Source organism: Erpetoichthys calabaricus, chromosome 11 (genome assembly GCF_900747795.2).
Source record: "Erpetoichthys calabaricus chromosome 11, fErpCal1.3, whole genome shotgun sequence".
In the NCBI taxonomy this organism is placed as follows: domain Eukaryota; kingdom Metazoa; phylum Chordata; class Cladistia; order Polypteriformes; family Polypteridae; genus Erpetoichthys; species Erpetoichthys calabaricus.
This window is the reverse complement of record NC_041404.2, coordinates 105,520,411-105,535,829: the sequence shown is the minus strand read 5'-3', so window position 1 is coordinate 105,535,829 and position 15,419 is coordinate 105,520,411. Positions and strand designations below refer to the sequence as shown.

At 41.3% G+C, this 15,419-nt stretch overlaps 1 protein-coding gene across 1 annotated transcript in view; it reads left to right on the top strand.

The window, feature by feature from the left end:
- The window catches only part of ebp (EBP cholestenol delta-isomerase), a 73,345-nt gene that overhangs the window by 38,596 nt on the left and 19,330 nt on the right, over window positions 1–15,419 (top strand). The window contains exon 4 of the mRNA XM_051934184.1: window positions 11,782–11,912. Within this exon, the coding sequence (XP_051790144.1) occupies window positions 11,782–11,912 (131 nt within the window). The remainder of the gene's footprint in view (window positions 1–11,781; window positions 11,913–15,419) is intronic.

The window sequence follows — 15,419 nt, the reverse complement described above, 5'->3', positions numbered from 1 at the left end:
GACGTTGTCCTGGGGTCTTTTGTGACCTCTCGGATGAGTCGTCTCTGCGCTCTTGGGGTAATTTTGGTCGGCCGGCCACTCCTGGGAAGGTTCACCACTGTTCCATGTTTTTGCCATTTGTGGATAATGGCTCTCACTGTGGTTCGCTGGAGTCCCAAAGCTTTAGAAATGGCTTTATAACCTTTACCAGACTGATAGATCTCAATTACTTCTGTTCTCATTTGTTCCTGAATTTCTTTGGATCTTGGCATGATGTCTAGCTTTTGAGGTGCTTTTGGTCTACTTCTCTGTGTCAGGCAGCTCCTATTTAAGTGATTTCTTGATTGAAACAGGTGTGGCAGTAATCAGGCCTGGGGGTGGCTATGGAAATTGAACTCAGGTGTGATACACCACAGTTAGGTTATTTTTTAACAAGGGGGCAATTACTTTTTCACACAGGGCCATGTAGGTTTGGATTTTTTTTCTCCCTAAATAATAAAAACCATCATTTAAAAACTGCATTTTGTGTTTACTTGTGTTATATTTGACTAATGGTTAAATGTGTTTGATGATCAGAAACATTTTGTGTGACAAACATGCAAAAGAATAAGAAATCAGGAAGGGGGCAAATAGTTTTTCACACCACTGTATATAAGTATATATGTTTATGTATATATATGTTTACATAACCTCTTTAACACACTACTTCTCCGCTGCGAAGCGCGGGTATTTTGCTAGTATTTAAATATATATCACGGATTTTTTGCTGGTTAGTGGATTTCTGCGGGCAATGGGTCTTTTAATTTCTGGTACATGCTTCCTCAGTTGGTTTGCCCAGTTGATTTCATACAAGGGACGCTATTGGCAGATGGCTGAGAAGCTTCCCAACCAGAGCGCGTATTACGTATTAAATAAAACTCCTCAAATATATTGTGAGCACGGGGGCTGTTCGAACCCCTAGAGGATACGGCCGCTTCTCAAAAAACGCTGGAAGATTACCTTCGCATTGCTGTCTTCCTTGCTGGGCTTACATATGGCTGCTTTGTCAAGCGATATGCTTCCCGCACTGTGCTTCGCATACTTAAAAGATCAAACAGCACGTATTGATTTTTGATTGTTTGCTTTTCTCTCTCTCTCTCTCTTGCTCTGACATTCTCTGCTCCTGACGGAGGGGGTGTGAGCAGGGGGGCTGTTCGTACCCCTAGACGATACGGACGCTCGTCTAAAAATGTTGAAAGATTACCTTCACGTTGCTCCCTTCTGTGCAGCCCCTTTGTCAAGCGACATGCTTCCCGCACGGTGCTTCGCATACTTAAAAGCTCGAAGGGCACGTATTGATTTTTGATTGTTTGTTTTTCTCTGTCTCTCTCTCTCTCTCTGACATTCTCTGCTCCTGATGGAGGGGGTGTGAGCAGAGGGGCTGTTCGCACACTGGCCTAGAGGATACGGACGCTCCTCTAAAAAATGCTGAAAGACTACCTTTACATTGTACATCCTTGCAGCTGCTTTGTCCGGCAGTGCTTCGCATACTTAAAAGCCAAACAGCCCTATTGATTTTTGTTTGCTTTTTTCTCTCTCTCTCTCTGACATTCTCTGCTCCTGATGCGCACTCCTTTGAAGAGGAAGATATGTTTGCATTCTTTTAATTGTGTGACGGAACTGTCATCTCTGTCTTGTCATGGAGCACAGTTTAAACTTTTGAAAAAGAGACAAATGTTTGTTTGCAGTGTTTGAATAAAGTTCCTGTCTCTCTACAACCTCCTGTGTTTCTGTGCAAATCTATGACTCAAGCATGACAATATAAAAATAACCATTTAAACATATGGTTTCTACTTCGTGGATTTTCACCTTTCGCATGGGGGTCTGGAATGCAACCCCCACGATAGAGGAGGGATTACTGTATTCCTTAAGTGAAAAAATGCTGTCTTGGTAATCTGATTAATATGCAATTTAAAATTTGCAGTTGTAATATGTGATGATTTCAACCATGTAACTATTAAAGGAATGATGACAAAGTTCTACTCAAAGAAATAACAAGCTGAACCTTCTGTATTTAAATATTTATTTAAAATACCTTTGTGTAATCTACTGGCTCCTTTAGGCAAATCTGATTACAACATGATTCCTCTTATTCCTAGCTACTAGCCTGTTATTAAACAGCAACCTGTTATCACCAGAACAGTGAAGAAGTGGAGCCTAGAGGCTGAAATGGCTCTGAATGACTGCTTCCAAATGACAGACTGGGAAATGATGTGCGAGTCACATGGGACGATATTGAGGGACGCTGTCACTGCATCAAAAACTGTATTTACTTCTTTGCCAACACACAGGCACCCACAGACAATGTGTTGCTTTCCAAACACTAAGCCCTGAAATAGTAAAGAGCTAAAAGGTCTCCTGAATGAGAAAAAGAGAGAATTCAACTCCTGTGACAAAGAGGTTCTGAACAACATACAGCAGGTGCTTAAAAAAAGCTACATGAAGAAAAGGAAGCTTGCAGAGCTGAAACAGAAAACAACCTTACTCGGAATAACATAAAGGATGTCTGGAATGCTAATTGCTAGACCCAAGCAATCCAGGGCTCTGTGCTAGAAGGGGTTGTGGACAAAGCTAACTACCTGAAGCAATTTTTAAATAGATTTTCCATTCCATTCCCACCTTCTTGTAATGACCAGTCTTCCCACACTGTCCCTACTACATCAACAACTCCTACCACATCAACTGGAATGGCGTGACTAGTCCACCTCTGACCATCGGTGTGTACTGTCCATAACTGAAGACCAAATAAGGAGACAACTAAGGAAGCAACATACACGAAAAGCTGTGGGAATGGATGGAGTCAGTCCTCGGGGTTCTTAAGGCCTGTGCTGACCGACTTTGTGGTGTCTTCTGTCACCTCTTCAGCTTGTCCCTTAGTTTTCAGAAAATGCCACTCCTGTAGAAAACATCCTGCATTGTTTCTGTTCCAAAGAAGTCTGGCAACTCTTTGCCTAATGACTAAGGACAAATGGCACTTGCGTCTCAAATCACGAAGACCTTTTAGAGACTGATCCTGAACTATGTAAGTTCTCTTGTTGTAGACCACCTGGACCCACTGCAGTTTGTCTATAGGACAAAGACTGGAGTGGAGGATGCAATTATCTATCTGCTCGATAAGGCTTATTCTCACCTGTACAAAGCTCACAACACTGTGAGGATTGTTTTTTGATTTCTCCAATGCCTTTGGTACCATGCAGCCATCCCTGTTAAGTAGTAAGCTAAGAGATATGCAGGGGGATAAGCCTATGGTGTCCTGGATAATGAACTGTCTGTTGGGAGCCCACAGTTTATGAGGCTTAATGGCCGTCTCTAATACAGATGCGAGCAACACTGGACCACCACAAGAAACAGTCCTGTCTCGTTTTCTCTTCACTCTGTACACCTCCAACTACAATTATGACATCAGGTCATGTCACTTGCAGAAATTCTCAGATGATTCTGCCCTTATGGTGTGTATTGATAAATAGGATGAGAAACGAGTATAGGAGTCAAGGGACAAAGTTTGTTTCTTGGTACAGGAAGAATTGTCTGTATGTTAACATCAACAAAACCAAGGAACTGGTTCTTGACTTTCGCTGCACCAAAGAGCCTTTGTGTCTGGTCACTATTCAAGGAGTGAATGTAGATGTGGTGCACTCCTACAAGTAGCTGGGATTCTACATTAATGATGGGTTGAGCTAGTCTCAGAACTCAGAGGAATCCTATAAGAAAGGGCAGAGAAGGCTATTTTTCCTTAGGAGACTGGGATCCTTTAATGGACATCCTTCACGTCTATAACTCTGTTAATGCCAGAGTGATTTTCTGCTCTGTGATGTGCTGTTCTGGTAACATCGCTTCAAGGGAGGCCTACCGAATCAATGGTCACTGAAAAATTGAAAGGGCAAGCTCAGTTGTAAGTCACACTCTGGACCCCCTGGAGGTAATGGCGAAGGAGAGCATTAAAACAAAACTGAGTACCATTATGAAAAATGCTGCAAATTCTCTCTCTGACACTGAGTACTTTCAGCCAGCAAATTATTCAGCAGAAATGTGTTAAGACATGCTGCTGGGGCTCCTTTTATACCAACAGCAATTTGTCTGCGTAATGCCTCACTGACTGTGACTGTGGCAGCCAAGTCAGAACTTTTCTTGTGTTATTTCTCAATGGCAGACTTACATATGTTTTACTTGGTCAATGTACTAAGTTATGTATGTAGGATTTGAAATTGTTTGCCCTCTGTGTCTTACCAACTGTAAGGCAGATCATAAACTGGAGCTAGCCTGCAGTCAAAGGGACAAGAAATAATTAGAATATTTAATTTGTTATTTAGCTTGTGGGAATTGTAGTAGAGCCTCCCATTGACTAAATAGTTGTATATAGGCAAATATTTTAACTAAGAAAATACTGTCATTTACAATTAATGTCAATATTTTCTAAAAACAAAAAGTAATGAGTCATACAGCTTCATTATTATTACAATTATTGTTTTATTTTTTGGATATCTCAGAAAAACTATTAAACAAGAAGGAAGATTTATTAAGGTAAAATACAGGGTGGAAGACATTTCTACTTTCATACAACAAAGAACAGGTCAAACTGTTGCTATTCTTGTGGAAGCTGAGTGAAGGAAATTGTGTATTATTTGCTAAACATGACTCTTGTGAATTAAATTAGAAAAACGTGCATAGGAAAAGAGGGTAGTTTAACATAAATATACATATGCCCTAAAAATGGTTGGGGGGGACTAACAGGATTTGGAAAAGGAAGCTATGTGCTTGCTCAGCCTCTCACTGGTTGTTACTCTGGTGGAAAATATAAGTAACTCTTTAAAATGGTTTATTAAAAACAATACAAAGCTAAAGGTAAAAATTGGAATTGCAGTTCTACCTGAATATTTCTAGTCTTAAAAAGTATCATTAAATCTCTATACTGGTACCCGTCAACATAAACAAAAAGTACACTTAACTGCCTTTTTATAATTTCAAAATGAAATAACTTTTTTTTTTGTAACTAATCAACCATTAAAAAAAAATTTGCAATGTAAATCTGAAAGGAGACATGTATAACTCATTTGTTTTATTTTTTTGTATTTGCTGTTTTACCTTTCACAACTTTAAAAACTATCTAATGGCAAAGCCCCCCTCTGTCTGTTTACATTCTTTAGAAAGTGATTATTTCAGCTTTAACCTCCATCTGCCTAATCCTTCTATATTTACTGCAGTTCTAAAGAGCCTAGGTGATATTTCACACTATTGTAATACAATTAACAAAAAAATTAAGGTTCAAATATTCACATTAGAATAAATGTTTATATTACAATATTGGTTTAAATTCTAGTTATTACATATACATTTTTACTTTTTTGTGCCCTTTGCCTTTTAAAAAAAAAAAAAAAAAAAAAAAACCTGTGTCACACACGTGCGAGTAGGAGACAGCTAAAGGGACTGAGTGAGTTTAATAAAACATCTGACCGGGGGGCGACAGAGTGCGCTGACTGTCTTTCTCAGTTCCCTACAGACCTTTCCCGGGAAATCCTGCAAGGTTCCGATGCCTCAAAAGACGTCACTTCTGAAGCCGGCCCCTTTGCTGACGTCACTTCTGGTTCCGGCCATTTTGATGACATCATTTCCTTTCCAGACCTTTAAAGCCTCCATCTTGGGCTACTGTAGACAGTTCTGTCTTGGACTCTGTGAGATGCACATCGTAATTGTGATTCTAAAAACCCTTTTGCAGCTGGGAAAAACAATATACGGGTGGCTGCCCCAAACCTTTATAATGTCTTGGACTCATAATTATTACAGTGGCGTAGTCGGCAGGATGAAGTCCCAGAAGAAACCGGGACACGGACATGTAAATAACCAGGTAGGAAAGTACCGGGGCCGAGTTTCTGGGGGGGGAGTGCATTTGGGGGTCAGGAAGGACTCAGTACAGGCTCCGCTCCTCAAATACAACCCCGAGCTTATATCTTACCAAATGGAGAATGTGAAGGGGACATACAGGCGTAGGCTGGTTTCTGGGGATGAAACAAAAAGGGCTTATTATGCTCTCTCGGAGGAGGGAGCTGAGCCGCCCATTGGGACTGAGGTCCTAGATAAATATGGGTTATCCCCATAATAAGAAACTGGGTACTTGATCCAGAGTGATCAGTACAGGAGCAGGCTATGACCTTATGGGAGCAGGTGGCTGTATGGCTAAGGCCATTTGAATTAAGCACCTGCCAGATAGTACAACAGGTAGCCTGTCTTATCTTCTTAAAAGGCCTCCCCAAAAACTTTGCCCAGCCAGACTGGGGTGACTTTCATTCAATGGAAGAGCTTATAAAGCTCATGAAATCACCTGAGACAGTCTCATAATCTGGAAGAGCAGAACGGTCCTCTAGTGGATTTCCTAGAGATCACGTCCTACTAAATAAGTCTCTTACGCATAAATCGGAGTTCCTGTTTCTGAGTTCCCAGGCCACCTGGCGTGCGACCTACCTGGGAGCGAGGCGGGATGTAGGTGAAGGGGGAGGACGGTTTATGCGCTCTTGCCAATCCCCTGACGTGTTCAAATACGGGAGCAGTAGTTATTAATGGTTATAAACTCCAAACCCAGTTTGATTCCGGTAGCAACGTTTCCATTGTTGATTGCCGATATGTTTTACCGCAACAAAGAATGAAAAAGAAGACCAGTATTAAATGTATTCACAGAGACACCCGGATGTACAACACCGCCCTGTGTTTCGTGAGTCAGGGAGGATCGCTAAAAAAATTTCCCATGGCAGTCCACCCTAATCCTTCCTGTCCAGCGATTCTAGGGCGGGACTGGTCAGAAAATAAATGTAGTAAACTATTGACTACTCCCGATAAAAACTTAGGCCTCGTTATAGATGGGAATAACTTGTGTCAAGCTGTCTCCACGCCGTATACACAGGCGGCGGAGAGAGATACGGAAGCCCACGAGGAGGACGGGGAGATTCCAGGACTGTCGCAGGCAGATACGTCATCCACCTGCGCCTCGACGAGTCGGGAGGAATCCCCTCCCCATGAGGTCAGACCGGATCCTCTCTCCGACATTCAGTATCAATTTAAACAAACACTGGCTTCTTTTAAAAGGGAGCAGTGGAATGATGACTCCCTAAAATTTGCAAAAAATGCAGTAGTCCTTGTCAACGGCCAACGCACACACCAGCCCATGCCACAAGGACCTCACTTTGTAATAGAAAATGATCTGTTATATCGGGTCGCAGAACATGGGGCGGAGGTTCGGAAGTTGTTGTTAATCCCACGAACCTACCGGCGGCAGGTTTGTGAATTAGCTCACGCCCACCTCCTTGGAGGCCATTTAGGCTCCGAAAAAACTTTACAGCGGATTAAGCTCAGATTTTATTGGCAGGGAATTAACGAGGAGGTTCACCGCTTTTGTATTTCTTGTCCAGAATGTCAATTATGGCAAATTCCTAGGAGGGCCGTGCTCCTCTCGTTCCCCTTCCCTTAATTGATGTCCCCTTTGAACGAATCGGGGTCGATATTGTAGGACCCTTGGAGCCCTCAGCCCGAGGACATAAATATATATTAGTCCTCGTGGATTATGCGACCCGATATCCGGAAGCTGTTCCCTTGTGCTCAGCTACATCTAAAGCAATCACACGGGAACTAGTAGGAGTATTTGCGCATACAAAAGAAACAGCATACAGCAACATGTGGGGACTGGCAAGATCGGGGAAAAAAAAATACGCATTCACTGATTACAAAACGCAAGATGTTATGCGAATGAATATGAAAAATATGAATAATGTTGCATCCGTGCCACAAAGTTTTCCGAAATGTACTATGCAGGTCATAAAACGAATAATTCCAAATATCATATATACCTACGTCTGTGTTTTTTTGTTGTTTTGACATCATTCACCATAAGGTGCACTCTAATTCAGCATGAGCAGGAACACTCAATAAAACCGAATAAAAAAATCAAGTGACGGTGAGATACGAAGAAGGCAGATTCGCCAGCGTTTGTGTGTCAGCTTTTATCCCTCTAGATGAGAGAATGTCCAGTTCCATTGTCTCAAAACACCACTTACATCTCCAGTTATTCCGTTTCAAATAAAAAATAACAGCGTCAGATCCCTGGTGGGGGGGGGGGGTAGTATGTATCGTGATTTAGAGAGAACAAAAGTAAAAAAAAAACGGTAACTTTTACAAGTCCTATAAATGCACACCGTGTGTTACAGACGCAAACCAAATGTATGTGTGTACTGTATAATATTAACAAAAAGAGGAGCTCACTACTGAAAACGGCAAATATAGGAGTGAGTGGGGATCGAACCGGGGGACTCTCAATTACAAGTCAGCAAATCTTACCGCTACACCACGGAAGCTATTGCATCAGTCTTGAACCTTTTGTGGAAGTGTTTTTACTTGATCTTTGGACTTCAGGCTTCATACATTATATAGTTTATGCCTACATTTTGTCATTTACTACTAAAATATGAAAAAACGTTTCTGTCACTCCCAGATAATCAAACAAGGCAAGAGCTGGGAAAACTTAGTGAACACTCTGCGACGGTGGGGGATGGAATAGCCGGCTGCTTGCTGGCTCGTCTTAATCGGCACATTTAGAAGACAAAAGAGAGCTGCGAATGGTTTTAAGGTGGGCCGGATCTACAAGTTTTTTCGTAGACTCTGGTAATTCTAGTGTTAAAGACCGCGGTGTGTCATTCTCAAACCGACAGTCTAGTGGAGAGATTTAATCAGACTCTCAAGCAGATGCTTCGCAAGGTGGTCAGCGGGGATGGGAGGAATTGGGATCAAGTCCTCCCCCTCGTTCTCTTTGTCTGTTGGGAAGTCCCACAAGCCTCTACGGGGTTCTCACCTTTTGAATTGTTATACGGACGACAACCCCGAGGTATATTGGATATTTTGAAAGAAGGTTGGGAAGGAGAGGCTCTTCCCTCTACAAATATTTTGGAATATATTGCACAGTTACGCGATAGGTTGGATTTTCCCAAATCTATTTTAAAAAGTCATATGGAAGAGGCAGAAGCAGCACAGGCCCGTTATTATGACCGTGGCACGGCACTCCGAGAATTCCATCCGGGGGATTGTGTCATGGTATTAGTTCTCACCTCCCATTCTAAATTACTCACCCATTGGCAAGGCCCTTATGAAATTAAGGAGAGAAAAGGATTGGTCGACTATTTGGTGAAACAACCCAATCGTAGACCAACTGAGCGGGTTTATCATGTGAATTTGCTGAAGCTGTGGAAGGAGAGGGAACCAGATCCCTCCTCCGCTCAGCCCTGCTCGTTCTTTGCTCATATAGACACCCTTAATTTTGGCGAGGAATTAACTTATAGACAAAGACGGGAGCTGGAATCAGCTATCCTGTCCGTCTCAGAGGTAGTGAGTGAAAAACCCGGAAGGACCTCTCTGATTGTGCACGACATAATGACTGAACCAGGGGTTATAGTCCGGGAGCGCCCTATAGACTTCCTGAGGCAAAGAAAGCAGAAGTGGAGCTAGAAATCAAGCAGACGCTAGAACTAGGAGTGATTGAGGAAAGTTATAGTCCCTGGTCCAGCCCAATTGTCTTGGTTAGTAAGCTTGACGGCAGTTGGAGGTTTTGCAATGACTTCCATCGGCTTAACCGGTCTCCCTTTTTGATGCTTATCCCATGCCCGCGTGGATGACCTCCTCGAGAGGCTTGGACAAGCAGAATTTATGACCACACTTGACATGACAAAGGGGTACTGGCAGATTCCTTTAACGGACTCCGCGAAGGTCAAGACCGCGTTTAGCACTCCTAGTGGACACTGGCAGTATTGTGTTCTTCCATTCGGGTTACACGGGGCTCCTGTGACTTTCCAGCATCTGATGGACAAAGTGCTCCAACCCCATAATGCGTATAGTGCTGCCTATCTGGATGACGTTGTCATCTATTCCAGCACATGGAAGGAACACGTACAGCAGGTCACTGTGGTATTACGGACATTAGGAGAAGCCGGTCTTCGTATTAATCCCAAGAAATGTTTCTTTGGATTGAAAGAGGCTAAATATTTGGGCTACCTGGTGGGTCGGGGTACCGTGAAACCACAGTGTTCAAAAATAGATGCCACTGTAAAATGGTCCCGTCCGCGAACCAAGAGGCAAGTCGGATTGGCCGGGTACTACCACCAGTTTGTACCTCGGTTTTCAGACAGAGCGGCGCCCTTGACTGATCTTACAAAGAAGAGGGCTCCTAATCATGTGGTATGGACTGACAAGACGGACGCTGCATTTAGTGACTTAAAACAGGCTCTTACTTCAGCACCAATATTAAAAGCTCCTGATTTCTCTCTCCCTTTTACTCTCCAGACGGACGCTTCGGACACAGGCCTGGGTGCCGTGCTGAGCCAAAGCGTTGATGGTGTTGAACACCCCATCATGTACCTGAGCCGGAAATTGTTGGATCGGGAGACCAGGTATGCAGCGGTGGAAAGAGAGGCCCTTGCGATTAAATGGGCGATTACGCAGTTGAGGTACTACCTCTTGGGCCGGGAGTTCACTCTGGTGACGGATCATGCACCCCTACAGTGGATGGCCCTTCACAAGGAGTCGAATCCTTGGGTCACTAGGTGGTTTCTTGACCTCCAACCTTATAAGTTCTCGCTGATTCATCGTAAGGGTTCTCTTCATGCCAATGCTGATGCTCTCTCTCGTGCCCACGACCTCTCGGTGCAGGACGCCCGACCCGATGGGTCTGTGCTGAGGGGGGGCCTTGTCACACACGTGCGAGTAGGAGACAGCTAAAGGGTCTGAGTAAGTGTAATAAAACATCTGACTGGGGGGGCGGCGGAGTGCGCTGACCGTCTTTCTCAGTTCCCTACAGACCTTTCCCGGGAAATCCTGCAAGGTTCCGGCGCCTAACAAGATGTCACTTCCGAAGCCGGCCCCTTTGCTGACGTCACTTCTGGTTCCTGCCATTTTGATGACATCATTTCCTTTCCAGACCTTTAAAGCCTCCATCTTGGGCTACTGTAGACAGTTCTGTCCTGGACTCTGTGAGATGCACATCGTACTTGTGATTCTAAAAACCCTTTTGCAGCTGGGAAAAACCTTTATAATGTCTTGGACTCATAATTATTACACCTGTTATTTATATTTTTACTTTTTTTTTTTTTTTCTTGTGTTGCATTTTGTAAAGCATAAAATGATTATAGCTCAAGCACTATTACTTTAAAGAAACTTGTGAAAACTCAAACAAAAGCAAGAATGGGATTATCCGTCTGTAAAAATGACATGATCAAAGTAGAGCTGAGAAATGTACTGCATATTTAAAAAACATGCTTCTTTTTTGCTTTTTATTTAGAAAGTGAGCATTTTTACATGCGCCTTAACCCTGTTAATCAGAGAAACCTAGTTTCAAAAAAGGCATGTAAATTTTCAATTATAGAAATCAGAATATTGATCTGTAGAAAACTGTTAACACACATAGATTCCTCTGCAAATAATGAGGTTATATGGTCATTTAAACCCTTAAACAAGTTAGACCTGAGGATGTTGTAGTCTTTCCATGTCTTTTGCACATTATTCACTTCCGCATGTCTGTGGCCACCAGTCTTTTCTTCTCACACACCTCTAGCAGCCAACAGAGATTTAAACCTAAGAAAACTCTGACAACTGCATTACCATGCAGTATACCAAAAATAGATTAATAACTTTAAATTATGTATTGCTTTGTTAATAGTATGTAATATTCAAATTACTTAACATTACAGTAACTTGAAAATTCTAACTTATTTTTCCTTATTTTCTTTTTGTGCACAGAGGTGATAACTTCACAGTGTGCATGGAGACGATCACAGCTTTGGCATGGGGCCCCCTGAGTATATGGACAGTTTTTGCTTTTCTTGGAAATAAACCTTATCGTTTTATTCTTCAGCTCATTGTTTCATTGGGTAAGAGTCTCCTTGCCATGTTTCTAATGCACAGGACATAGTACTTGAGTGAAACCAATTTGCATTTACCTTACCACCTTACTTAGATTTGAAATTTAAATTGATACCGTCAAATAAATAATGTGTGTAAATATGTCTTGAACCATTTTAACATTTATATCTTCTTAACAATATTGGCATGTATTAAATCTTAACATACACTCTTTGAGTAAGAGTTTGAATTAACAAATTTCATGGGCTTTTGGCCAGAGGATAGCTTTTGATTAAATACACCTTGTATTTCGACGCGAGGCATGGGTTGGCCAGAATGGTTCAAGGACCCATAACCAGCCGGGAGGTCAGTTTAACAGAAGGACAGAGGAAGATCAATCACATAGACTATTTGCTCCCCCGGTACAATAGATGGTAGTCTTCTTGGGCTATGGTACCTGCATGGATATCGACAGGGCAGGCTGGGAATGTGTTAGTTGGAGGAGCCGCAAGGACAGATCATACCCACTTTAAGGAACTTGTACCTAACCCGGAAGTGCGGTAACCCCTTTAGTACTCCTGGGTCTGGAGTAAAGGAAGCCGCTTGACCTCATCCAGGCGAGTCGGAGTCGGGGGAAGACCTGGACAACACTCGCCTGGAGGAGTAGAAAGAAAGAGAGAGAAACAAAGAGAATGAATGAATGAATTGTACCTGTGCTTTGTGCATGACCTGTGAAGGTATTTGTTAAAATAAATTATTATTTGAACTGGAACTTGCATTAGTGTATTGGAGGTTTTCCTGCTAAGTAGCACCCCCTTCAGGTCACAGCCTATTAAAATACATAAAAACCCACTATATTCTGCCTTTACGTTTTTGACCTCTGCATTAAGAAATCGCTTAGGTTAGATCAGAACTAGATACCGAGTTATTGTCCAAGCACCTTGTGTTTTTTTTTTTTGTTTGTTTTTTTTTTTTTTTTTTTTGGCCATTGTTGTCATGTAGCACAAAGATTTTTCAGTATTAGAACCATAACTCTTTAGTTTCAGTATCCTGCTGCAGTTGACCTTGCTGACTATGTGTGTGTGTGAGGCTTCTTCTAAATCATAACCATGGCCTTGCATGTATCAGTTTGCACCTGCTCTGGAGTATAAAATTGTCAATTGAATTAAAAAGCCACCCAGGACAACATGTACGCTTGACATTGCTCATTTTCAGTAAGCTTTTCTAAGACTATATCCAGACATTTGCTATCTATTTTATTTTCTATTATACTTTATTCTATTGGTAATATACTTTATTAAATACCTCATTGCTTTTTCATTTCTATACTGTCTTGTATCTCGAGCGACTGAAATAATAAAGCCAATATTAGGGCACCTGGTTCAAGGCTTTGTTGGTTGGTAAATGTCATATAATCAAAAGATGTTGAGTCTTTGTGTTTCTTGAAACATCTGTATGTGATGCCCAGGTTGCCCATATAGTCATAAACCAAGATGGACTAGGCATCAAGGACACATAAGAACAAACAAAAGTGTAGTGAAAGTTCTTCATAAATAAATAAGTCAATACATAATCTATAATAAAAACACTGTTCTTGTGGAGGTTAAAATGCAAATAAATAAATAATCCAATAAATAAGTTTAAAAGCAAAGGTTAAAACAAAGTTGGGATCTATCTCTTTAAAAACCACTCATGAGCTTTGGTGCAGCCTCCTAAAATCAACACCACTACTGCTTACACTACAGCAAAAGGTGACATCATTCGACAGGTGCGGTCAGCTCTTTTATAAGGTTCATGTCCCCTCCACCATCCCTCTACACTCTATATCTGAGGGGACAGCACAAGCCCTACTCCCTGCTCAGCATCTCATTACCATATGAAGTACCATCAAAACATTAACTGTTTTATATTGTAATGCAAGGATGACATATTTATTACTTTTTTTTTTTTTTAATTGGCATAGAATATAAAACAATCAAAGAACAATTATCACAAAAGTTATAGCTTGTGGCTCACCAGCAGCATCTAAATATTGCACAATCTGTAGAATCAATAGAATATTATTTACTGATATCCAGCTTTTAACTTACAAATTGATAAGCCACAGAATAATTATGAAAAAAGTGATCACCCAATATAATAATAGAATATAAATTCTACACAAAATATTTAAATATTACACATTCAATTAAAACCTTTATTTGCAGATAACCAGCATTTAACTTCTGAACGTTTTTCACAAAGGCCAACACTATAGGATATAGTGCAGTACAAATAAAATCTTAAAATTGCTCCAGACAACTGAACCCTTGCATAATACTTGCTTCTCTGACATCTCTACTTCTTTGCATCATTCATTGTAGTCATTACCAACTTTTTTTTTTTTTTTTTTGGTGCCATGAAATGTCAACATTTCATGTTAACCTTTGCTGGTTTCAGACAAACGCTAACATTAACATTGCCCCCAGCACGAAACACTTCTCTCTGATGGCAAACTTGTGGCTAGTATGCACAGGAATTTGTGAGCCAGTTTGCTTAGCGCCAGAACGTTAACATTGTGTACTAAGTCTATGAAATTAGCCAGAAGGTAAGGTTTGAATATTCAAATTAAAAATAAGTTCATACTTATTTGAAAAATTTCAAACTTGGGTAACTGATGTTGTTTGTTACATGTATGTTTCTATTTGATTTTTTTTATACTTTACTATTATGTTAATTGACTACAATGTTGGACAAGAACAAACACCAACATCAAAAAAAATAATCTTGTGGTACTCGGCAACTGTTGGTTTTTTTTTTTTGTTTTTTTAATAACAGCCATCAAAATCCCAAGCAGCTGTACACTGCAATAGGGAAAAATCAATGCGGCCCTCTTGTTTTCAGTCTACTACTAATGGCTAGATGCTTAAGTTTAAACTGCACAGCCTGTTTTTCATTAAAACACAATCTCATCCCTCACCAGTTCGCTCAGTTCTTCCTACAGATGTGTCCTGTACCTTCACAAAAAGTTCTTTCCCCTGGGCTCTACCACAGCCCTTTTTCACATTCCTCACAGATGTCGTTGCAGCTGCAAGACACAGCACCATACGTATGTAGTGTAGGACAACAGCTGGGCACTATAAACAAGACCCAAGCAACATTGTCCTAAGCACTTCATTTGCAGTCTCACCAGCGAGTAAAAAGTTCTGATAATGATGTGGTAGGCACTGTGTCAGCATCTGTGCCATGTAAGGATTTAGGAATCTTTTCATGACTGCTTTTATGGCTGTCTGTCCTAACAAGGGTCAAGACAAATAATGGCTGGTCAGTTAGTAAGATGGCGACAGTGTAAGAATAGTGAACAAAGTAGAAATGCAGGCAGATCAAAAGCAGACTCATTTTATTATTTTGTAGGTGTTTGCTGCACGGTATCATTCCATATTGTACCATAGTAGTAGCATTCAGAAAAAAAGCCTTTGGACTCGCCCAGAATTGCAGGATTGTCACAGTGGCAAGTCAGGGTCCATAAAATCTTTCTTTTTTCTCCTTTACAGCAG